Genomic DNA, 26,643 nt, shown 5'->3' with positions numbered 1-26,643 from the left:
TTCTGAATATTATCATCAATTTTGAAAACAGTTGTGCTGCTTCATATTTTTGTGGAAACAATGATTGTTTTTTTTTTCAGGATTCATTGATGAAAGGAAAGTTTGAAAAAGCATTTATTTAAAATAGAAATATTTTATAACATTATAATTGTAAAAATATCAATTCATTCAATCTTTGATGAATTAAAGTATTCATATATTTAGAAAAATTGTATTGACCCTATGGAATAAATTAATGGCATATGAATTAAAAGCATGTTAAATTGCAATAAAAAAAAAATTTGCAATTGCATTTTGGGGGGTGAAATTCAACATGTTAAGCTTAAAGGAACACTTCACCCATTTGCATTAGACTTTGTATCTTTAGAAACCCAGTCACATTTTCGAATGGTCATGGTTTATTCCCTTATTTTCCCCTGAGATGGGAGAAATAAGGATTTAAGTGTTCCACTTCCTGCTTTTTATGACGCAAAAATCGTCATTTTGCGTCATAAAAAGCAGGAAGTCAAATTTCTTTGAATAAGGGTAAGACTACAAACACTAGCTCATCATTTATCCAGTAGAAGGCGCTGTTCCGCATGTTTTCAACCCGCCCATAGAGGGATCTCACTCACAGAATGTACATATAGTGTCAGCCATTCTTTAAGCTAAGCTAACAGTTTCTTATTCTGTGGAGAAAGCTGAGTAGTAGCGGTGACCATCCTCTTTTTCCCGGACATGTCCGGCCGTCGAGATGGTCCAAAATGTCCGGGATTCGGCTTTTGCTTTCTGCAGTCGCATTCATAGTTTACATGCACACCTTTTGTTTCAATCTAACTGAATTCATTCCGATTGGTGAATCTGAATGTAGTGTTTACATGAACGCTAAACAAGTGATCGTTTGATGTGCGTTTTAACATTGCTAGGAAAATTCCCGCTCCTCCGTGAGAGATACGAGACCGGTGCGTCTCACAGGCGCCGGCGCCACTCATCAGTAATCACGCCACCGGCCTCGCATCGTTCTCCGCGGCCGTCAGTCTCGTTCCTGCTCGTCACAGTAAACATGAGGAATGGCGACTGAAGAACGCAAAAGCCGAATCCTGGACATTTTGGGCGACATCAAAATACTGGGCAGACTCACGGAGACTCACTAGTAGCATAGCCTTGTTGTTTACTGCGATCTCTTACCGGTAGGCGTGGCCTCCTAGGGCAGCGAAGCAAGTGCATTCTGGGAGTTGTTGTCTTTCATCCCCATAAGCCAAAAATACATTTTCTGGCTTTTCTCAGTCTAGAAGGCTCCAAATTCAAAAATAATTTCACATTTCTTCTACATAAATTACCCATTTTAAATACACATTCATCTTTCCAGAGGTGAAGTGTTCCTTTAAAGGATAATTCAAAACATTGGAGTCAATGGGCATGTCCGAAAATGTCATTAAAACTGCCAATAATGTTCGTTAACAAAACTGTTAAACTCACCGAGTGGTTAGTGGTGTTCGTTGATGATTATAAACAATATATCGTCGCAATATATGATTCCAATCCGTTTATTTTGCTATAGTGGAACTATTTTTTCAGACACTTCACAACCGTGTAACTTCCGCTCAATATTTGAATCTGAAGCGTTAGCACACTCCCGACCACTTGATGGCGATAACCGATGTTTATGTCTCGCGGGACACTCACGGTCACAGTCGAGTTCAACTTCATATTGCACTGGTCAGTGGTCACGTCTTTCAATATTTTCAAGGTTTTGTTTGTTTATTTCGCTTACTCTCCCGGAGCACAGTTGCTCTGCTCGCTAGCCTTATGAGAAACGGAAGCGAGCAAAAAGACTACATCGACCAAATGTGAACAGCCCCCTTTCCGTTTCCGGTAGCGCATTTATATTAACGAGCACTCAGTCCTTCAACAGAATTCAATGGGATTTTACAAAATGACGAATAAAACACGACAGAAACTGTATTTCGCAACACTTTTTGTTTCTGGAACATCAACTAACATCACTAATCACTCGGTGAGTTGCACAGTTTTGAAAACTAATGTTAAAGGCTGTTTTAATGACATTTTCGGACATGTCCATTGACTCCAATGTTAAATGGGTCCATGGCCAATTATTTTATAGTCAAAAACTCGAGAGAGGAACCATTGTCAAAAAAATGTTGTCCACCACTCTTGTTCATCCAAAACAAACTACAATATAGACTCAAGGTGTTAAATACCGGAATTATCCTTTAAGCTGTGAGCACAGCTTTGTTAAGCTGTGAGTATTTAAAATGAATAATTTCACACACAATTTCCTTAAAATAAAGCATATTCACCTTCATTTAATTTCCAAAATATTCAATGTTTAAAAAAAGTTTAATGTTTTCAGTTAAAATTTTCAAAGCTTAAATATACAATCATGTTGAATTTCAGCCCCCCAAAATGCAATGTATTAAAACGCAAGCACTGCTAATGCAATGCATGCTTTATATTAGTGCAATTCAACATGCTTTTCTGACTCAAAACTGTAAGCAATAGTCTACAGTACATGCTAAAAACATGCTTTATAGCTTTCTGGTTGTTCTAGCTTGCCTCCTTTGGAGTGAGACAGGTCAAGTGTTCATTTTCTCACATCTCAACATATCGGCGAGGTCTCCAGTCGTTTTAACTTGTTCTAAATTGATTTAGATGAAACACTCCACATAATTGCCGTCTCCTAATTCCTCACAAGTGGCATAAAGTCGATGCAGCCGGCGGAGAGCGACGCGGTGTGTCTAAGTAATTGCTGACATTTACAGGTTTGCAGATGACAGAACAGCCCAGTGGGCCTGTGAATCAAAGAAGAGCGTTACGAGCGCATACGTCTGCTTGCTTTAACTTTATAACACCAACAGTGTTAAAGTTATTGGCTTTGACTGTCAGATCCATTACATAGGTGATTATTATGTCTCTATTGGGCAAGGGTAATAATAGGGCTTTTCACACTATGAGCCAGATTTACTAACGGCTTGAGCTTGACCAAGCGCAAACCCTCTTTTGGAGTTAAAAAACTCATTATTGAAATGATCTGGCGTTCTTTAATGTGAGCATTGTCAGTAAATCATCTGCATAACTTTCACTCCCATCTGCACTTTTATGGGATTTCGCTCTCACGCTTATTTGCCCCGTTTAGTAAATCTGGCCCTATGTTTATCTTTACAGTAAGCAATGAAGCCTGAATTGTGATGGCAAAATGTATATGAGCGATTCTTCAGTTCAATGCACTTTTGACATCTTGAAAAATCATATTTCTTCAAATGATGTTTCATCTCTGTGTTAAAACCTTTATCACATGTCCTGGAATAAAGATCTGATCGTGGCTTTGATGAGCTTTCAAGAATAATGTGGTATCATATATGACATTCCTCACGTTTTGGACGAAAAGTTACAGTAGGAATGCTATGAACTTTCAAACACAGGAAAACAGTTAGCTGTCAATTTAAAAAGTTAAAAAAGTGTTTCTAACTATTCTCTAAATGGTTTTGTAATGACAGATTTCGAGATTTTTCATGTCACGAAAAAGCTCCATTGTCGCTTCTCATTTTCATCATAACCAAATATAGACTTTGTTAATGAATAAAATGAAGGAAAAGCACATGGATTAAAAGTATGTAAAAGCATTTAGGAAAAAATATAAAAATAAACGAAGAGATAGAGATTTTGGCAGATTATATATACATATACATTTTTTTATAATAATTTGAATGGACTGAAGAATCACCCATACGCAGTATTGAATCAATGCAGTTTAGAAACAGACAACCAATCATAAACTGCCTCAGTGCCTCGCTCATAAAATATTCATGCACTCTGTATAGCTGCAGAAAGTAAAACTGTTGAGCGTCTGAAGTAAGCTCCTATATCAATAATATTAAACTCATAAATATGCAAATAGGAATGTAAGCCAGGGTTTACAAATGTACAGCGTTAAACCTTGTAAACAACTACCATTAATTATATCCCAGGGTAAAGTATGAACAGTGTGAAAAACACTGCAGAAAAATCCCAGGGTTAAGAAGTGTGAAAAGCCGAATGAATATTTGTGGTCTTCCCACAGGAAGACGTTTGTGTCTCTATGAAGCTTGACTATGCAGCGTTGCGAACGCCTCCACAGAATCTTGATGTTGAGCCTTTCAGAAGATGTTCTGCAATCAAAGAAAGCACATTCACTGGTTTATTTCTGTGGGTGTTTGTAATGAATTGATTTCCTGAAATGACACCTCGTGATAAGGTTTTAAGCCAGAAACATACGCAACGCAAAATACATACAGTAACGCTGGTACACAAGAAGCATTTTTGTGCTACTTTAGCGCTAACCTCAAATCAAACACTGAACAGAAATAAAACACTACAGTAGTTTGGATTTGTTGACTAATATTCTGAAAAGAAGATAACAAATTATACAATTTTGAATAAATGTTAGAAATGCATAAACATTTGATGCATTAATTTTGTAGATGTGGTATTGTATTAATAATTAGTAAGTTGATATATATATATATATTTAAAAAAAATTAAAGGGATAGTTCACCCAAAAAAAAAAATTCTTTCATCATTTACACAAGAATGTGTGTAACCAAACAGTTGATTGACCCCAATGACTTCATAGTATATATTTTTTCCATACTATGGAAGTCAATAGGGTCTATTAAATGTTTGGTTACCCATATTCTTCAATATATATATTTTTTTTTAATGTTCAGCAGAAGTAAGAAACTCATACAGGTTTGGAACAACTTGAGGGTGAATACATAATTAATTTTCATTTTTGAGCGAACTGTCCCTTTAAGAGTAAACTACTGATTGCTTTTTGATTGTCCCAAGTGGTTTTCCACGGTTCTACCAGACTCTCGTACATTTCATTTGTACAGAGAGTCTGTCCGCTCTCCATTGACAAGTGTTAACTTCCTTGTAGGCGGGTACTCTGTTGAAGTTTAAAACTATTGGATCTGCCCAGAGCCACTCTGGATCTGCCATAACCAAACGCTAACGTTTGGTCGTGGCGTATGACGACTCAAACTAGCGCACAACCTCAACGTCATCGTTCTCAGCCACTCCCTCTGTTCGCTGATTGGACTGGTAAAAAAATTGACTGGAGAAAACCCAAGAATACACCACAATCCCAGACGTAGTTCTGAAGGAAAATGAAAATTGAGCGGAAGTACGTAGGAGGGCGGAGCCAGGCTAGTTTTCCACATGTCTTTGAGCCTAAATTCAATCTGTTCATCATATAAAGCGATCGTGTCTCTTCAGAAAATCTCTTTATGAACTTTTTGAAGCTTTAAAGTGGTAATTGCGTAGCTTTCAGTGGAGGGACAGAAATATCTGATTTCATCAAATAGATCTTCATTTGTGTTCTGAAGATGAACAAAATTATTATGTGTTTGGAGTGACATGAGGGTGAGTAATTAATGACACAATTTTCATATTTGGGTGCACTATCCCTTTATGATCAAACTGTTGCTCCATCATGACAGTTTTTGACCTGAAAAACTGGCCATGGAAGAAAGCATTTATACTAATGTTCGCAATAGCGCCCCGTGTGGCAACACTGAGAATGCGATGCGTACACTGCGCTGGGAACTGCATTCTGAATACTCGAAACTTCAGAACTCAACAATGTGCTTGAGTTTGCATAAGTGTCTGCGTTCATGTACTTCTGTAAAGTATGTTTCTGGTCTTTTGTAATGTGCTACAGCAGTTTCATAAGAGACCCAGAGGACTATCTTTCCCCCTCCCCTGTTTACAGTATGACTTTCATCATTATGCTGACTTCACAAATGGACTCTCAAGGACATGCATTATGTATAAGGTCTTGCTGCATTTGGCATCTCGTGTCAGATGTCAAGCAGATGTCTTGAACAGAAAGCATGCATATACTCATCTTCAGATAAATCTAGCTGCGTCCCAAAGGCCATCGCTCAACTGAAGGCAGTTACTTTAGAGGAAAATGGTGCTCAAAGCAATTTAAATTCAAGTGAAAGATCTCACTTTCTCCATTTACAGTATATTCTTTGAGGATGTAACATTAAACTATGAATATAAGACTCCATTAACACATTCTAGCTCTACAACACGATCTCCAAAAACACATCTAAATCTACACACTGCACACTTTAGATAAAAAGACTCAAATGTACCATAAAGTTCGGGAAACTTTGGAACCCTCGTAAGACCTTGAGATAAAGCAAAAGTTATGAACGTCTTCGTATTTATCTTTAGACATGAGAATCAGCAATAAGGGAGTAAATATTTCAGGAACTACTCAACTAGTACAAAGTAAATGTTTTAACATTACACTGAGTAATGGTAAAACAATCCGCAGTTAGACTTAGCGGTCACTTCAAACCACGCAAACAAATCTAAGATGACTTCTACAGGAAACTCCTCTACAGGCCCTAAAAACATGAGGTGTTTTGACGTGTTACCCTCCATGACTGTAATCCATGCCACTACCATTGACGTCACTGTAGAGAAAGCACAGCGGTAATTTGGATATAGACTTCTCTGAGAGGTATACGATACAGAAATGACAAATGATAGGAAAACAGCACTGTAAAAAAAAATTCCATGATTTGTTATCACAACTTTTTATTTTTTGTCAAATCAACTTTGATAACTAATGTGTGAAGATAACATACTATTTTGAGTTTCTGTTAATTAAACCATTCTTCTTTGTTGTATTAACTAAAAAAATTTAAGGCAACAAGGTAACTTGCTTTTTTAAGTTATACCAACATTTATTTTACAGTGAGAGGAAATACATAACTTTTAACCCTATAAAGTCTGCTGCATCATATTAAATACTCAATTTTATAAGGCCTCTAAATGACCAACATGAGGAAAATTTTGCTAAAATCATGTTAAAATGTTAGCATCAAATATGGCCCATCAGGCTTTTGAGAAACGTTTATTTGTTTATCTCTCAATCATTCCATTCCATTGTATTATATGTAAAAACTACAGAGCTTTCATCATAAAACAAAGCATTTTGTATCTTATTAAGACATATTGTAGGCAGATAGAGAGTGAAGACTTGATATTTATATGCATTTTATTGAAGTAGTCTGTTATACGGCAAATCTCATTGATTTACAAGCTATCGAATTACAGTATAGAGTTTTTCCATATAAATATCAGCAACTGCACCAAACTGCATATTTTTACTCAGTTTGAGCCTCCGAATAAAACTGAGGTGTTTTTTTATGAGCTTTATATTCTCACTACATACTATATGAGCCATAAAAGCCTGATGTATCAAATATGAAACTCAACAAAAACACAATTTTTTTTTTTGTCTAAACTGTTCCATTTAAATAATAAAAAAGGACTATTCTGACGATTTCATGTCAGATTTTACAGGATTAAAAACATGAAATAAAATATTCAGACTGTTATTTTTGTAACCCTTCCCCTCCATTCTGGCATATAAACACCTGCTTTGTTCCTGGTGGATAATAATCAGATCTGTTGAATTTTATTCTGAAATACATGTGACTACAGAAGTAAAATGGGTTGTGAACTGTATTTGACTTGGACTTGAACACCATCTACCTCAGAGCTTACTCGTGTAAACTGACACTAAACCTGGCTGGAACAGATAAAGTGGATTTAAGAGTTTTGGAACACTGACTCTCGGTGATGTCACATTTCTGCGAGAGCGAGGAGCCATCCGTCAGAATCTCAGACGCTTTTAGGTTGAGCAATTCTGCCCTTGTGTGAGTCTTTCCTTGACAGTTTCCTGTCAGCTTTTTTAGGCTAATCTTATGCACTACAGACCACAGAAAAGCACACGTTTTTTTGCATGTCAGCTTATTACAGTGTCCCAGAAAAGTAATTAGAAAGTTACATTTAAGTACATTTAAAGTCACACTTTAAAATGTATGCAGGTCATTGTATTAGATACAAAATATCACAGCACATGGCATCCGCAAACAGAAATGATGCTGGAGCTTTACTCAGAACTAGCTTAATTTTTCTAAACCGTATTTACACTAATAATTCCTTTTCCATTTGTCTTTTTTTTCCTCAAACATCTTTTTGTGAAATATTTTTCTTGTAAAGTTTCTTGCCACTGTATATTAAGTTTCTCTTTAAGTATAATTAAAACAAAAACAATCGCTCTGTTCCTAAAGATAGCAAAATATATTTTGAAGCATCTTAGGGATCATTTAGCTGGCTTCCAAGATAACTTTTGGCCAAATTTAAGGCATTATTGCATATATCCCTTGGGGTGAATACAATAAATAATAGGCAATAAATCCAATCTGATGGACAAAGCAGGAACAAAAATAATACTTGTTCATAATCAATTAATAAGTTTATAAATATACTTATAAATACGTATATATATATACACTAATATATATATATATATATATATACACACATATATATATATATATATTTAGCTATGTTATAATAATAAGAATATATATATATAAATATATAACAATGTATTCAATGCATAAAATATAAGTAACTATAATACTTTTTACTTAATATTTGGATTTGTATTCCTAGAGTATTGTGTGAGTGTTTCACTGCTGAAATGAAAACATGCAAGTACCCATGTAATATCTTCTGTACCTTCTCCAGCATTGTAAGCCAGTATGGCTCTGGTTCTCATCTGCTTGCCCTCGGCGGTTTTGCTGGAGCAGGTCTGGGAGCAGGTGGACCATTCAGTCCAGAGACTGAGAGCACAGTCTTTAGGGCAGGGAACCATACAGGGCACAGGTGCAGGGTACACCGCATCCGCACACATCTCCTTCTCCACCTCTGAACCTGAAGCACAACACATGCTGTTAACAACATGTTTCAAATGCATTAAGCACAAATCTTCCAGTGCCTTACATGTCAGCTAAAGTTTACCTTCATAGTTGACCTTTGCACATTAACGGGTAATTTAAAAAATATATATAATAGATGTTACTGTATTGTAGATTTTACCATGGCTGCAATCTTGCATTGGAAAATCATTATCCAGAATTATTATTATGATATTAAATTGGCTTCATGAACATTAGCTTGATAATTTTTTACTGTGAATGCTGTAAAACAGATTTATTGAGGCATCTGAAAACCAGGCCAAAATGTTTGAGCTGATGCAAATATTTTCATTGGTATATGTTGAAAGCTATACACGAATTTAAGCTAAATTGTTAAACAGTATTTAAAAATAAATACAGTTTCCCAGGGGGTCTTGACCGATTTCCACTTCCAAATTCATAATTTATGTTTTTCGTAACATCTAGTGTAAGTGGATTTGACGATAACCTCACATATAGGTTTCAGACAGCAGAAGTTCGAGTAACCTGTCAAGCTAATTTCTGAAAATCAAGAAAATCAATATTTTTAAGGCTTTTTTTCTTGGCATAGTGACTGTAATGCAATTCAATCTGATAACTGTAATGCTAAAAAATAAAAAAGATATTATTATTATTTATTCAAAGCTTATTAACAAGCTTATTAAAATTATATATATATATATATATATAATAACAATTATTATATGTATAATAATTATTATATGTATAATAATTAATTATTATAATGAAATATTAAATTGATTAAATTTTTTCTTACAATTTAAACCTTAATTAGATTAATACAAATAATTTAAATACAAATATTACTTCATATAATACAGTATATAGTAATATTGTCACATAATACACACAAAAAAATAATAATAATAAAAAACGCCAATGTGAATCACCACCGAGAATAAAGAGAGCTACAAAAAACACTTTCAGATGCATTATGGTAATGAGATTTTGGCCGTTAAAAGTACTTAACTGTCACAAGGCAAAATATGTTAATGGACCTAAAATTAGGCAACATTTTCTTTATGCAAAATATGATTCACCCAGACAAGCTTTTAATGCATTTCAAAACAATCTGTTGTCCTATTTTGAAACCGTGCCATCCTAAAAACAGTAGAAAGCAATCATACAGATGGTTCTGAGGGACAGGCAAAAACAAAACATGTGCAATTGTCAGCGTGTTCTTGTTTGGCAGCATTCATTACCACGCACGGGCTCTCTCAAGGGTTTTTATCATATCTTTTACTCTGAGCCAAATATGATGAGTATCAGCTTGGTTTTGGCTTTAGCACAGTGACACGCTGGGGAGAAAAAAAACCTCTCTCTGCTTGAGCACTGAACCACAAACACCCAACAAATATTTCTATCAAAAGCAGGGACAGTCCAAGTTTCGCTTGTAGCAGATATAGCGATACAATATTTACATCGATCTGTGTCAGAACCGTGGCCATGAAGCAATATTGTACGTGTCACTCTCCGGCTGTCGGAGTGAAGCAGATGCCAAGTCTGCCTGTTAAAAAAAACAACAACTAGCAGATCAATTTTAATCAGTGCATGATGGAATCAATCTGCCACAGCGTGAGGCTACAGCGCGGCAGGTTATGGCGAGACGGGGGCTTTCGATTGCTCACGCGGCAGATGCTACAGAACATTATTGCTATTATTATTTCATAGACGTCATATCACATGGCCACACAGCAGATTCTGAAGGACAGCAGTCACGTGACAGTGGGATTTCTTGAAAACAACAGATGTTTCCTTGAAGAGTCAGTGATGGTTTGTCTTTATCAAACTCTCCAGCATTTGCTCAATAAACATACTGAGACTTAAAGGGATGATTCACCCGAAAAATGTTGTCATCGTTGACTCACCTTCATGTTGTTCCAAACATGTGTGAGCTTTTTTCTTCTGTTGAACACAAAAGAAGATATTTTAAAGAATGTTGGTAACCAGACAGTTGACGGTCGGTAGGCGTTGACTTCCATAGTATTTTCTTTTTTCCTAATATGAAAGTCAATGGCTACCATGGAAGTCAACGCCTACCGTCAACTGTCTGGTTACCAACATTCTTCAAAATATCTTCTTTTGTGTTCAACAGAAGAAAGAAACTCATGAGGGTGAGAAAATGATGACAGAATTTTCATTTTTGGGTAAACTATCCCTTTAATGTGGTAGAGTTGCAAAACTTTCCATGAATTTCCATCAGCAATAAGTGGAGAATCCACTGTTATTAACTTCAAACATACATTATGGTTCTCAGATATTTTTTTAGCAAAGAAACAAAGAATTTGCAAACCACCCGGTTCTATGAGCACTTTAGAGGAAGAATGGATGGATTAGGCAAATTTTGCCAGGTTAGAAACAATGAGTATTTGAAAGAGACTGAATATGTTGAGTTAGTCTATTTCTTTGATATTCAGCTATTTCAGATAAATCTGCTCAAAATGGTACATAAAAACAAAAACAAGCTGTAACTGGTCATTTTACATTTCGTTCTGACAGTTCTAAACCACAAAACCTGCTCAAATGATTTGTTAAGACAATTTTAGATATGAAAACTGACCATCAAACATCACTCATGACCGTTTTCCCAGATCATCTGCACTGTAGTCAAAATGAGCAACAACAATAACGCTTTCTACATTTTGAGAACATGGAGTATTTAGTAAAACTAACAAGTTGTTTTAGACTAGAGATACAGGGGTGACAGCTTGTCAGAAGCCTGTCATAACACTGTGACTCTGTGCCTATCAAAACATTGCTCTGTTTGTTTTAGCATTCTGGCACAGCAACACTAGCACAACCAAGGGAGTGAATGTACCCGAGCAATAGCAGACAGCGGGAGTTTCCCAGGTAACCTGTTCGACAACAGTCATCAATTCTCTCTAATGTGGTGAAGAAATTACAGAGTTCACATTTAACTTCCTGCTGTCAGGTGGACAACTAGTAAGTGATATGATTGATTTAAATGTCACTAATCTTACAAAGTAGCATTTTTTAATTTATTTTTGAAAAGTACACATAACATAAAGGGGTTAGGCTTATATTGGATTGGACATAATAACATCCGGTTCAATGATCAGAGTCATTCAATCCAATCAAGGAGGAAGTGAATCGTCTGACCAATTCAGACCAATCGGTTCAACCAATCCATTAAAAAGAAGCACACCAATCAAATCAGACAGCACACTGTGAAGTTAATTACATCAGATAAAATACCAAACCAAGTGCTAGATCTTTTCTCAATGCAAAAAAGGCTCCAAAAAGTGGCTTTTGTTCTAATTATAAGCTGATTTTTAGTGGTCAGTTTCTCTATTATAAACTATCGTTCAAAAGTTTGGGTCAGTAAGACATCTTTTTCTGGAAAGAAATTAACACTTTTCTTGAGCAAGGATGCAAACATTTAGAATTGATCAAGTAAAGACATTTCTAATGTTATATACAAATGTCTATTTCAAATAAATCCTAAAAAAATTATCAGATACAAATTTATCCACAAAAATATAAAACAACTCAACATTGAAACCAATACGAAATATTACTTGAGCAGCAAATCAGCATATTAGAATGATTTCTGAAGAATCATGTGACACTGAAGACTAGAGCAATTATGCTGAAAATTGGTGAGCATAAGAGGCTTCTTTCAAAAAATCTTACCCACCCCAAACCTTTGAATGGTGTATATATATTCCTAAATGTTGTTGCGGGAAACACTGATAAGAGAACCTCCTCAACATGCTGTTGTTGAAGAGAACAACAATTTATGAGCGAGTGCAAGTCTTTAGCCGGTCAAATACACAAGTGTCTCTCCAGCTATCTGAGATTGTCTTTATTGAGCAGCTGAGCTGGAGGAGGACACGATCACCATTAGCATCATGTTCACACTCCTCCGCTCTCTGCAGCTTTAACCCTGTAAATAGCTCCAGCTGAGAAGGGAAACGCTCCGGACATGCCAGCTGAGAGACTAGATACATATTATGCCCTTCTTCAGGATATAGCTTGAATTCCCAGAGGCTAATTACCGGATTCAAAATCAATCCTACTTTTGATTTCCGGCACAGAAGCCGTCTGAACACAAGTGGGAATCTACTGGCGGTATAATCACCTGGCAAGCTTCATGCAAGAGATTATTTTAGCATTTTTTGCAATAGGAGTGTGCTCCAGTTGCAGTTTTCTTGAAGGGAAAGTTGATAGAATGAAAATTTGCTGTTAATTTAGGCAATCCTATGTTTTTTTTCTTCAGTAGAAATGTGATTTTTTTTTTTAGCTGAAACCGTAGTACTTGATGATAATGGCAAGTCAATTATTTGACATTAAGCTCGCGCTCCAGACTGCCATAAACACGGTCAGGACCGTTTGCTGTTGCTGTGGATTACAGGTAATAATGTTGTAAATAATGTTCAGTTCTGCTGAAGAAAAAAAAGACACCTACATCTTGGATGGCCTGATGCCAAATTTAAAAACATTTTCCATTTTTTTTCACTCTCCCTTTAAGCTCTATTCGTATGTAACTAGTTATACTGTAGGTTTCACAGTTTCACGGAGATATGTGATTAATACGTGACTGTACTGAGTCTGAACTGAACCTGTTTCATGATGCATGCACTAATCGTTCTTAAAAGCCGAGCTGGATCACAGAATCAAACTGAACCGAACTTTAGTTCCAGGTTGATGACATAAGATGCAGCACTAAAGCTTGTTGCGCAGCACCAAATGAGCCAGCAAGCATGTCCAAACGGGTCATTGAACCAAAAAAAGGTTTGAAATGAAGGAATAAAAAAAGAATAGATGCAAAAAGAACTAAATATAGGAATTAATAGGATTACCTCAGCAAAGAACCGGCTCATTCGGTTGTTTTTGAGTCAGACATGAACGAAAAGATGACTTTCGACTCTGCCTCTATTTGATTCCGGTTCTTTGGTTTAATAACCCATCTGGACATGCTTATTGGCTTATTCTGTGCTGCACAATGAGCGTCGAACACCACTAATACAGAGATCCCAATCCCTTCTAAATCAACACAGATCCAGATATCCAACACAGATTTACACAGATATCCCGTGTCAATAATTGTAACTCAAATGTGTTTAATACCTTCGCTGTTGACGCAGCGGACCTGTGGAATCTGAGTTCCCTCTCCGCAGTCCATCTCTTCTTCAGGGATACACTCCTCTAGCTTGATCAGCTGCCAGGTAAAGCAGCTGGGATCATCGCACGGGACGGCCTCCACCAGGTGAGGACAGTTCCCCTCGCCACCCGTGGGGTCATTAGTGATCGTGCGTCGTCTGAACTTGAAACCTGCAAATAAACGGGATGTAAATGGTCTATTAATTGCCTCCGTCCCTAGTGGCATTTAGCCACACTTTAAAATGTCATTGAACTAGCATAAAATATCAAACTAATATTCGATATTTGTGTGATCTTTTTAGGGTAGTTCTCATAAAACTCTCAAGAACATATCCAATTCACATTTCAATCCAAATTTAAAAGGAAAATAAATTATATTTTCCATAAAGTAAGTCTGCATTGGCATTTTGTAAGTAAGGACCCTCCACATTCTTATTACCATAAAGCAATACAAAATCAGTAGGTACTGTTCAAAACAGAAATACAAAAAAATAGAGAATATATTAAATTATAAAGTATTTTCATCGTGATTTAATTAGTTCTATTTTAACGCTGATTTAAAAAAAAACTTGTTGCAATAGAAAAAAAACTTGCATTAAAAATAGGGATATTAGTAAAACTGACTTAAAAATTAAATTAAAATATCATTTTAAAAAACAGGCCATTAAATGGGGCCTTTTCAAATACTTATGTAAATTTTATATATTTTATTTATTTGTTTGTTTTATTGGTTTTGGGTGAAATATTATCTTGTTCTTTTGTGAGATTTACCTTTAATTATAGAGGCAAATGTCAGTAAATTCCAACTTTAATAGCCATAGGTCTCTGTGCTTTTTGTTTTTCAGCCAAAGCGACGTTCATCTACTGTAGGTCACACTATTTCAATGTCCACTTTAGACGTTATTCAAACTATAGGTAACTTTGCTACTACATGTCAACTAACTCTCATTAGAGTATTAGAATAGACTGTTAGGTTAGTGTTCGGGTTAGTAGAATAAATTGACATGTAGTTGCAAAGTTACTTATAGTCAATAGAATGACTGTTTGAGGACTATCAAAATAAAGTCTTTGCAGATATTAAACAGAGTCTACTAATACTCTAATGAGAGTTAGTTGACACGCAAAGTTACTTATAGTTAGTAGAATGTCTAAAGTGGACCATTCAAATAAAGTGCTACCTTCATCTAATATAGTTTTTGTGAGATTCACATGTTAGCTCTAGTACTGAGGTCTTCCTTTTGTGGTTAAATCAAGATAATGATGAAATCAAAAGGAAATATTGTATTCTGGCTCCCAGTCAGTCGGTATTCAGCAAAAACAAAAAGCGGCACAATAGCTCAGTAAAATATTGTCTCAGCATTTGAACATTTAAACTTTTTTTCCCAGTGAATAAACTATTGTTTCAGCCATGTTTACCTTTCTTCACGACCCGTTCCTCGCAATTCTCAAAGGTGCAGAGCCCCCAGGCGCCCCACGGGGACAGTTCACACTCCACAGGGCACGGGATGTGACACATTTGGGTGGTACTTGGAGACGTTCCCTTGCAGAGCCGAACGTCTATGGGTTGCGATGCTATAATGCATATAAACACACGCATTAAAACACTGCAATAAGACTCCCACATGGAGACGACACATGGCGTACAATTAGGTTTATGTAACTGCAGGAAACAACAAATGGCAACATTTAACACGCTCCGAGTCTCCAGTCCCAGTTGCATCACAGGAAAGGAAAAACAGGAGAAAACCAGAATCTCCACAGATTTTAGCACAATTTGAATGCACATGATTGTTGTTTATTAAATATTTTGACTAATTTGATAATGTTTCCTGTTATCAACCATCCTAAATATAAATAATTATTAAATGAAATAAATAAAATAATTCTGAAAGAAAAAAAATGAATAAAATGATTAAGACAGGCAAAACAATTTTGAGATTTTGGGCTATTTGGCTTTTCATAACATGTTTGTTCAGACTAGTGGAAAGAAAACATCCAAATAGACTTAAGCGTTTATATAAGCATCTATTTGCTTCTATTGCGTTTATAATACATATCTTCAGATGCCATTTTCTCAAAATGAGTTTCATAGGCAAACATAACACTTCATAAAACTGGATGGATGGATGGATGGATGGATGGATGGATGGATGGATGGATGGATGGATGGATGGATGGATGGATGGATGGATGGATGGATGGATGGATGGATGGATGGATGGATGGATGGATGGATGGATGGATGGATGGATGGATGGATGGATGGATGGATGGATGGATGGATGGATGGATGGATGGATGTAATACTCCTCAAATGAGTGTTGACAATGAATGAACAAACTAAATAAATGCTGTCTGGACTCAATATGCGTGAAACTATAAAATCCAAAACTCAAAACAAGAGTGATACATGAATGTTTTAACACAGGATTTTCCTGTCGGCTTGATGGGTGACAGGTGACATGACTGCTGCGTTTGCATCAAAGCGAGGTAAACTCTTCTCGTGGAGCTCTCCCATACTGATATGTGGTGAGTTCTGCTCTCTAGAGACTTCCAAAACAAAATGTTCACAGAAATGTGCACAGATTGTGAACTAAATAGTACAAGAAGATTGACTGCGCCACAGACCTTCAAAAAAAATTGATTGAACTCGAAACCGAGCATGGGGAATAACAGTTCACTCTATTCAACTGTTCTAGTGCCGCATGTTCCCGAAATGAACGGAGAGACAGATTTCAGTGTAATGCACCATCATCTGAGTTAGCATAACACTGCACAGGTTGTCCTTGTTTACGTGCCAGATGGTCTAGACCTTCTGTGCAAACTTTCTGTCTAATCCAAATCTGCGGTCTTGTGCCTGCTTTGATAAACCCAGGCGGACAGGCTTAGCTTCAAGCATGAGAATGATTTGGTTTTCGGTCACTGTTTGAAAATAGATGAAAAACCTAAAGTGACCTTGCTACATTTCTTGCAATACACTAACATACAAAAGTTTGGGGTTGGTAAGATTGAAAAAAACTTGTTTTAAAAGATGTATCATAATATGGTCACCAATTCTGCATTCATATGCTCAATAATATTATTGAAATATCAATAAAATCAATAAAATATTACAATTTAAAATAACTGTTTTCTATTCAAATATATTTTAAAATGTAATTTATTCCTTTGGAGTAATGATGCTGAAAATTCAGCTTTGCATCAGTCTTTCCTGTCAAATTACAGTATCCTTCAGAAATCAATCTAATATGATGATTTGCTTCTCAAGAAATATTTATTATTATTATCAATGTTGAAAACAGTTGTGCTGCTTCCTATTTTTGATACATTTTTAAGAATGATTTGATGTAAAAAAACAAAAACATTTATTTAAAATGGAAATCTTTTGTAACATTACAAATATTTTTATTTTCACTGTTGTCCTCACTGAATATTTTTTTTTTATTGAACCCAAATTATTGATTGGCTTTGCCCCATGTTCTAAAGCCAATGAAATCAAGAATGGTCAAGTTTCCAAAAGGCCCAATTGCTTTTTTGAGGAAGAGCGTACAGTAGGAACCTGAAAGAAGGACAGTCATCGCCAATCAATCTGTCACTTGTCTGGTGCCCAGAGGAGAGCGTCGACTAAAACACAGTGTTGCATCAGTATCTACGCTTGTAATGAGCTCTCTATGGACACAAATACTAACAAAAATACAGAAAGTAAACAGACTACGCAAACAAAATATGCAAACATGCCTCAGGCAAAGAGATTTGATCAAACAAAGACCATTATTTCAGATACAGAAAGGAAAGGGAAAAAAAGAGTGAAAAATAACAACAAAACAAAAAATGTATTCTAACTAAATATCCATTGTACTTCATCTGTGACTTGCTTTTGATAATCACAATCAATAATTTTTGCAAAGTGCTTTCAAAACAACTTTTGTACACATACATTCAGTTGAAAAATACCCAAAATATTCCTTTAAAGGTGTTTAAAAATCTTACCTGAGATCTCAAAGGTGATAGACAGGAGAGGAGGGACACTAGGAGTCTGGCCATTTGTAGACTGACCTTCTACAAAACACACAAACACCAACTCTAGCGAACTACTGCTAATAAGCATAATTCAAGGGACCAATACAAATACTATCACTGTGAGCTCTATACTGTGACTATTACAGAATATTACAGCTTTAAAGGGATAATGCAAAGCATTAACTGGTTAACTTTAACTATCCTGAGCTGTGACGTAAAAAAAGACAAGGGGAAATATAAGCCCATTCCACCTTTTAAGAGCCCTCAAAAAACAAATACAATAAAATGATATACATTTCATGACACTTTTGAAATGTCATCACACATATATACTTTTGTAGCAGCATAAAGGCATGGTTACGATCAGGGGATGCATTAAATAAAGATTTTCTGTCATTCGGATGGACTAGATTGTAAAATTTCCATCATGCTATACTCTTATCTGTCAGTGAAATATTAAAAACTCTTGTTTCTCCCCTTAAATTATCACTCACAACTCTCTGTCAATTTTCACATTTTATTTTCTCGATTTTCTTCATGAAATGCAATAGACCAGACAACTTACTTTTATATCTGTCAGAACAACAGAAAGCATTGTGAATTATCTGTCAATACTTTTACAATTTGGTAAGTGATAGAGAAATATTCAGTTAAAGCAAACCCCGGTCATGCCATTTACCAGCAGTACCAAACTGTCCATGCCAAACTTCTTGGTTTGTAATGCCATAAGCATGTCACATTTAGTTCTCTTATAAAACAGCTATTTTTTCATAGTAGACGCCAAATACAGCTCTGTCCAGTCGAATGTCAAGGCAGTTTATTCAGGGTACTAAGGCATCGCCTCCATTCAGACAGTATTGTGATAATGTGAGGTATAAGCTGGTTAGCTTTTACTTGTGCTTAGAACTCAGTCAAAATATACAAGCTTCCTCCCACTCTCAAAAATCAAGCTTCTTCAATGGATTTTTGTAGCATCTAGCAAATAATTCTCTTCTCATCCAGAACTATTTTAATTTTCTGCATTATATGGAACTCAAGGATTCTCTTATGACATTATATTAAGACTTAAAGTATTACATGGAACTTGCAATTATTATCTAATGGAATCAAATGGAACTAATTAAGAATCTCAAAAACTATTAGAATTTTATGCATTATATGGAACTCAATGATTCTCTTATGGCATTATATTAAAACTTAAAGAATCTCCTAAAGCATCATATGGAACTTTAAACTATTATCTAATGGAATCAAATGGAACCTATTAAGAATCTCTTATGAAGATTATAAAGATTCACTTATGGCATCATATGGATCTTACAACGATTCTTATATAGCATCATATGGATCTTATAAAGATTCTCTTATGGAATCCATTGGAAGTTATAGAGATTCACTTACGGCATCATATCCAGCTTATAAAGATTGTCTTATGGAATAAAATGGAACTGATAAAGATTCAGTAATGGCATCATATATGAAACTTACAGTAAAAAAAAATCTCTTATGATTTCAAGATTCTAATATGGAATCAAATAGAACTTTCTGTAAAGCTGCTTTGAAACGGTGTGTATTGTGAAAAGCGCTATACAAATAAATGTAAATTAAATTGAATTGAACTAAAATATTTACAATATTTAACTAAATATTCGCTTATGGCATCATATGAAACTTTTAAAGGTTCCTTTATAAAATCAAGTTATAAGAAAAGTTATATGTCACTCTTGATTTTAAGGCAGTGAAGGCCACCTGTGGGAGATAACGTTCTGTTCGTGCTACAAGTGCAAAGTTGTATTCTTAGAAGAAAATGTAAATGAGCATCACTTCCAGATAGATTTGATGAAGGCTTCATCACATCAAAGAATCTTGAAGCTGACAACATCCTCCCAGGGCGAGAACATCATGACTCCATCAGTTGACTAACGCTCCAGCACATCTTCCCTTTAACTTTCTGCAGCGTCTGCGTTCATGCGTCTGCTGTCAGCGGCGCAGATTACCCCCCAGTGAAGCCAGACATCTCCTGCACCACGCTGATAAGGACACAGATTTCCCAGCATACGCAGCTCCACCAGTGGCCTGTTTTAATAGCGCTTCTTTAACCAGAGCTTTTCATGCAGTCAGCGCTCGTCTGCTCTAATGTGCGGGGACATGTGCGTTACGATAAGTTTCAATGTGCTCACCATACACTTCTGAGCATCAAAAGAGCGAGCAGGAGGGAGAGAGATAAAAAAGGTATTTTCTATGAAGATGGGTGGGCCACTAATCAAGTGATGGTGTGTATGTGTGATGTGTGTGTGTGTGTGTGTGTGTGTGTGTGTGTGTGTGTGTGTGTGTGTGTGTGTGTGTGTGTGTTTGTGTGTGTGTGTGTGTAGAGCATGCAAAGGAATGCTGATGCAATATCTACAGCAGAGTAAGAGATTTACACACATGCATGTGGGTGACGGGCAGAGAAAGAACATAAAGGAGAGATCCATGTTCTGTATTCTAGTATTTACATTATTCTTAGAGGTAACATGTAACATGTAAATCACAAAATATCATGTTATTATAGTCATTTTACTAGTGACTTATTTTTTTGAGGACTCTTAAAAGGAAGGAAGAAAGGTTTTTTGCAGCAAAAGTGATATGAAACTTATAAATAGTCGCTCATGAAATCATATGAAACTTGTAAAAATTCCCTTATGGAGTCAAATGGAACCTATAAAGATTCTCTAATGGATTCATAAAACTTTTTAAAAAATTGTCTCTGTTTAATTGATGCCATGAACACATCTTTATATCACAATGTAATGTTATTTTAGTAGATGTTTTTTGGAGGACTCTTAAAAGCCTGAAGTAAATAAATATAACAATTATTATTATTATAAAATAAATATGATTGTTCTGATTATTAATCACAGCTCAGGATAGTCAGTTTTCACGGTTTGGGACTGAGCAAATTCTCGTTGTGCCATCAGCCAATCACTGATTTGTCTTGGCTCAAAAAGAAAAATGTGTATGTCGGTAAAAATGGCATACGTCTGTAATTATTCATTGTCAGATAGAAGCCTGTACCTTTTTTGCCTGTGTTGTTATTGATGTAGCTGAGCAGTTCTGCATTGGTCTGGACGCAGTACACTTCCCTGCTCTGCACACCTCCACCACACAGTCCAGTCTGATTCCCACGCCGCCGGTCCTGCTGGCTGAGCAGCGCGTCAACACGGCATTCACTCCATTCTGTGCTCCGCCACGCATAGCTAAAGTAACATGAAAAACATTAGACAGGCTATTATGATCTAAATCTGTGCTTTGGGTCTCCTATACTGTAGCTGTAATAAATCTTCACAAAAAATAATAATATATAGTATATATATACAGTAATGGACATTGACAATGGTTAAAAAAAAAGTCTTGGCTGTAACTATTGTTCATTATTATTATTTTTATGTTTAACTTGATTTGATTTGTATACTTGATTTCATTTTCTTGTCGGATGTTCTTTTTGCATAAATTCAAATAAAATAAAATAATGATAATAATAATAAAATTAAAATAAATAAAATATACACATTTGGGTTATGTGTCATGTACTGTGGAAGAGATATTATCTCTAAACAAATGGTTGAATGCTCAAAAGAAAGAAAGAAAGAAAGAAAGAAAGAAAACAAAAATATCAAATGAAAAACTTTAATTAAACTTTAATACTGTAAAACTTGAATCTTTGGCCGCTAACTTAAATAAGTCTAAGTTGAAGCACTAAATTAAAGCTACACGGTGTGATTTTTACCCCCATCTAGCGGTGAAAAGGTATATGACCATCCAGTGAATATTAGTTTCTGTTCCTCTCAATTCCGATTTCGTTTGAACTCCTACGGTGGCCAATGTAGTCCAAGATTAACATGGCTTCCAGTTCGACCTCGTCCATGAGTATTCCTTCAAGTGATGAGGTTACTTTAGAAAACTATTATAATTTGCAGTAATTTAATTTGTCAGTTAACATATAGGTTATGACATCTATGTAAAATGAATAATAGTTTTATGTTTTCGTAATTTTTGTACCATTTCATTGCTAACATCAGCTATCAGTCCCAGACGAATGCAAGCTAATCTTAGTAAAGTAACTTTTATCAGTGCTATCGTTATTCTGTATATTGTACGACATCACTAGCGTAAGGCAAAGTTTACATTGTAGGCTATATCATGTTCTCCGTGAGCAGAGATCAGCTGATGTGACGGAGGGAGAGGGAAAAACAAAAACAGGGCCGGTGAATTGCGGAGACGCGAAAGGCGAAGCTTGAATTAACGGGTATGTCCCTCTTTGGCTAATGTACTTTCAAGATGGAGGGGCAACATGGCGACCGACATTCGAACCCCCCACCCGTATGTATTTTCAATGGCATATTATACACTCATGAGAATACTTTATTACTTAAACGAAGTAAATATACATTAATGAGCACATATATTTTTGAAAGAACTAAGTGTTTTTAGCTAGGAATAAACTAAAAAAGTTACACAGTGTAGCTTTAACTAACATTAAAAGTGAAAAATCAAGCTAAATAGACTTTTTAAAAACTAATAAAAATGACAAACTTGCATTACAAAATAACTAAAAGGTGAATTTAAAATATTAATAAACTTGATACATTTTCACATTTTGAATTTAAGCTTAATTAGCCACACCCCAGAAGAAAGTTAATTGGAATGACAGGAAGGGTTTTCTGAATAGCAACTAAGAAATTCAACATAGGTAACTCATTCATAGAAAATACAATTCTTCCATCCTGGTCCAAAAAAGTCTATGTATCGCTCTTACAGTCTATAAACCTTCAAACTTCCAGCCTGCTTTTTTACAAACACTTCTAGTATAAAATCATATGAACTTGAATTGTATTTGTAATTCCTTAAACTGAAATTCAAAGAGCAATGCTGTCACATAAAGTCAAATTCAGGAATTTAATTGGAATATAAAGTCATTTTGTATGACACACAACCCCTGAAATCTCTGTAACGGGGATCTTTTATAATCTGAGAAGCAGAAGACTTCAGAACCTCCATTCGACCTCTATTTAATCCTATTGCTGTCCTAAAGAAAAAAATTGAGATGTTAAAGAGATGTCATTTGTGATTTCTCTTTCCTACTTTCGTACTGTAATAGTGTGAAACCGAATTGAGAAAACTCCATTATCTTTTCGAGCTGTCTATTCACAGTACGTGGGAGACGGAGAAAGTGCCGTGTGCCCTGTGACGACGTGCCAGTGTGTGCCATCTGTGAGAGAAGCAGATTAGAGCAGCGTCACCGAGCGCTTAAGATCACTTCCATTTGTCAGTGCATCTCTCTTGGCTCGGGACCACAGAGCGGCCCGATCGGTCTCACCCCGTCTCCATATGCTCATGTGCGGACTCTCACTGGCAGAGCAGGGGTCAACCGTCTCCCGACAGGACCTCCTGCTCCACGCCGGCACATCTCCATGAAGAGCCGAAAGCATGAGACGTGACTGCTGTTTTTAGTGCTTGTTTCATGTACATGCCCGTCGGAGAGGAAAATCCCATGTGAGATCTCTATAATATCTCAATTGCTTCTTGACAGCAGAGATTAAACTGATTGCAAATTAGCTTAAAATAATATTTTTCAGTTACACACTTCTCAGATTCGCCTACAGAGAAGACTATTCCTCTAGAGAACTGTGCTCAGATTTGCCAAGATGAAAAAGTCAGATTTTAAAGGAGTCCTATTCCACTTTTCAACTTTAGTTAGTGTGTAACGTTGCTGTTTGAGCTTAAAAAAAGATGGTGTCTGCGAAAAGAGGCGGCGTGTTCCGGCCCAAACGTTCCCTGGTGATATTTTGCAGTTTCAGAAAACAATTCCGCCACAGACCAGGAGAAACCTAGTCTAAAGTCAGTGGCGCGTTATTCAGATGCTATTTTAAGGGCGCATGCTTGACCATAATGTAGTGTGTGCACAACACACACATACACTTTGCTTCTCTCATCTACACAGACGCAGCAGTTCCCATTTTTTGCAAACCATACATAATATTACCACACGCGGGAAATTATTGTGGTGTCCATGAAGATGTGAAAAAATAGGCATAAATCTAGCTTACACATTACACAAATTATTCAGGCTAATTAATGACGGATCAAACCTGTTTGATCAATAGTGGCGAGACACATCGGTATATAAGGACATCTGACTGTGGGTTGTCCGTCAAGAACCAGGAAACAAAATTCTGAAGACTGAGAAATCACCGTTACCATCATGTAAGTTGCGTGCGCTGGCAAATGATTACAAAACGTTGAAATGATTACAAAATGTGTAAGATGCAACGTAATATCATTTTGGAGAAATGTTGCCACAGGCATGTTTTTCCAATGAGCCTACGCTGCAAACGTGAGATAAAATCACATTTTTCTGAAGCGGCCAAGCCAGTTTAGCTTGCTTCGACAAGTCCTTGAGCTCTTTTATGATCATGTCTTTCACAGACTCGTGCAATGCTGTACCAGGTGAGCTACTGAGTAAGTTTACTATGTTAGAAAAACCATACATATGGAGCTGGTTATGTGATGCCAAAGTATTAGTTTACAAATCATGCACTACGGTAAAAAGGTTTTGAGGTCATACTGTGTATGGAACCACACAAAAAATGTCTTTATTTATCAATAATCAATCCCTGTAATCATCATTTGTGTGAAAGTTTTTGTAGGTTTTGCAAAAATGTAAGAGCCATGATTTTTCAATGAGCCTCTGTTATTGTTCTGTACTTTTACTGTACATCAATAATCGTCTCATACTCTGATTTCTCTGAAGGAGAAACATCTTGAAACTTCAATGACAGGCTTACTAGCAATGACTAGGAACTCCAGCAACACGGTTTCCTTTGGGTTGACACATAATGAGACATGACAAGATGACATCAATATGTTGCCGTATATCACATCATATCATCACTCCAATCACTTTCATTTTCCACAGACACAAAACCATCTAAACGAAAACCTTTGATCCCAAGCAAGCAGTGATAAGAGAGCACACTGATGCTGGATGTCATGTCTAAATAAGAAAGTGTTATATCTGCAATTCAAAGGCACTCATTCTTTATCGACTGTTTGAAATCATGCATGCAGATATCGCAGGCTCAACAATATGGATTTTTTTCCTGCTGACCCCGTTGAGCCAATAGTAGATTTTTAAATGCCCTGCCAACATTTTTACTGGCCCTGCGGCAAGAATGAATATCAAAATAGCATATCAATGTTTTTATACCAGTCCATCTCTGCATATGCTATAAAGCAAAAGTTAAGGATAAAAAAAAGCTAGTTGACAAACTGCTTTTGCTGGAGACTGCAGGCATATGCAAAGATGGACAAGTGTAAAACATTATACACTGACAGCTATTATTGTAAATCCAATGAATTATGAAATGTCATTTATTTCTGTGACCATGTTTCATATGAATAGAACGTTCAAAATAACAGCATTTACTTGAAATAGAAATCTTTTGTAAACATTATAAATGTATTTACTGTTACTTTTGATCAAGTTAATGCACCCTCGCTGAATATAAGCATTTTAAAATTATTAATGCCCCCAAACTTTTGAACAGTAAATGTATCACATACAGTATATTATACATACAATAGTAGAAATGTGTGCATGCTGTGTCTAATTGATATTGATTTCACTGTACTTTGTGTTTACATCGAAAAGACAAAAAACTACTTATTCCACCTCAATTTTTAATTCACTAGTATAGCATAAAACATGCAACCAGGGTCTTTGCAAGACTTGAAAACATATACATGATCAACAAGTGAGAACACAGGACTAGCATGTCCGTAGACTAGCATTACTGGCATGTTCAGGTACTTACATGGCGCAGGGCGGCACCCCGTTCCCTTCAGGTTCACAGGTCTGACTTTCCTCCAGGTCGGGGCACTCGGACCCTCCTCCAGTGGGAAGCCGGACCAGCTGTCGGCTGCGGGAGCGTGTGCCCTGAGGAACACTGGAGTCCGAGCAGGTCTTTGAGCACGAGCCCCACTTGCTCCACTCGCTGACCACACAGTCTTTAGGCATCAGGCAGGACTGGTAGGTCTCCGGAAGACTCCAGTGAGGACACTGGCTGATACAGGACAGAGGGGTAGAAAGACCGGTCAGTCAAAATGACAAGATAATAATTTTACAGTTTTTGTTTCATAGAAATAGAATAGAATACGTGATATGTGTCATGTTGGCTTGGGTTTTGTTTGTGTTCATGTCTTTCATTTTGAAATTCTCGTAGTCTTGGTTCCTGCTTGTGTCATGTGATTCCTTGCCCTCATGTGATCATGTCTTGTGCTGTTCTGTGTTCTGATTGGTTGATTGTCTTAAATGTTCACAGGTGTTTCTTGTTAGTCATTAGTTTTTGTGTGTATATAGACCATGTTATCATTGTCTTTGGTCTAGCTGTGTAACCGCTGTTGTTTAGGTTGTATTCAGTTCACATTTATGTTAAAGGAACACTCCACTTTTTTTGGAAATAGGCTCATTTTCCAACTCCCCTAGAGTTAAACAGTTGAGTATTACCATGTTCGAATCCATTCAGTCAATCTCCGGGTCTGGTGGTAGCACTTCTAGCATAGATAATTTAATCTGATTAGACCATTTGCATCTATCTAAAAAAAATTAGCAAAGAGTTTCGATATTTTT

The 26,643-nt window shown here is 36.2% G+C and overlaps 1 protein-coding gene across 1 annotated transcript in view; it reads right to left on the bottom strand.

The window, feature by feature from the left end:
- Positions 1–26,643, bottom strand: part of thsd7ab (thrombospondin, type I, domain containing 7Ab) — a 120,595-nt gene that overhangs the window by 43,991 nt on the left and 49,961 nt on the right. Inside the window, exons 3-8 of the mRNA XM_079625461.1 lie at positions 25,829–26,077; positions 21,030–21,211; positions 17,946–18,014; positions 15,372–15,527; positions 13,923–14,126; positions 8,593–8,787 (exon numbers count right to left, since the gene is read on the bottom strand). Of these exons, the coding sequence (XP_079481587.1) occupies positions 8,593–8,787; positions 13,923–14,126; positions 15,372–15,527; positions 17,946–18,014; positions 21,030–21,211; positions 25,829–26,077 (1,055 nt within the window). The remainder of the gene's footprint in view (positions 1–8,592; positions 8,788–13,922; positions 14,127–15,371; positions 15,528–17,945; positions 18,015–21,029; positions 21,212–25,828; positions 26,078–26,643) is intronic.

Source organism: Phoxinus phoxinus, assembly GCF_949152265.1.
Source record: "Phoxinus phoxinus genome assembly, chromosome: 10".
NCBI lineage: Eukaryota > Metazoa > Chordata > Actinopteri > Cypriniformes > Leuciscidae > Phoxinus > Phoxinus phoxinus.
This window is presented reverse-complemented; position numbering and strand designations above follow the sequence as displayed.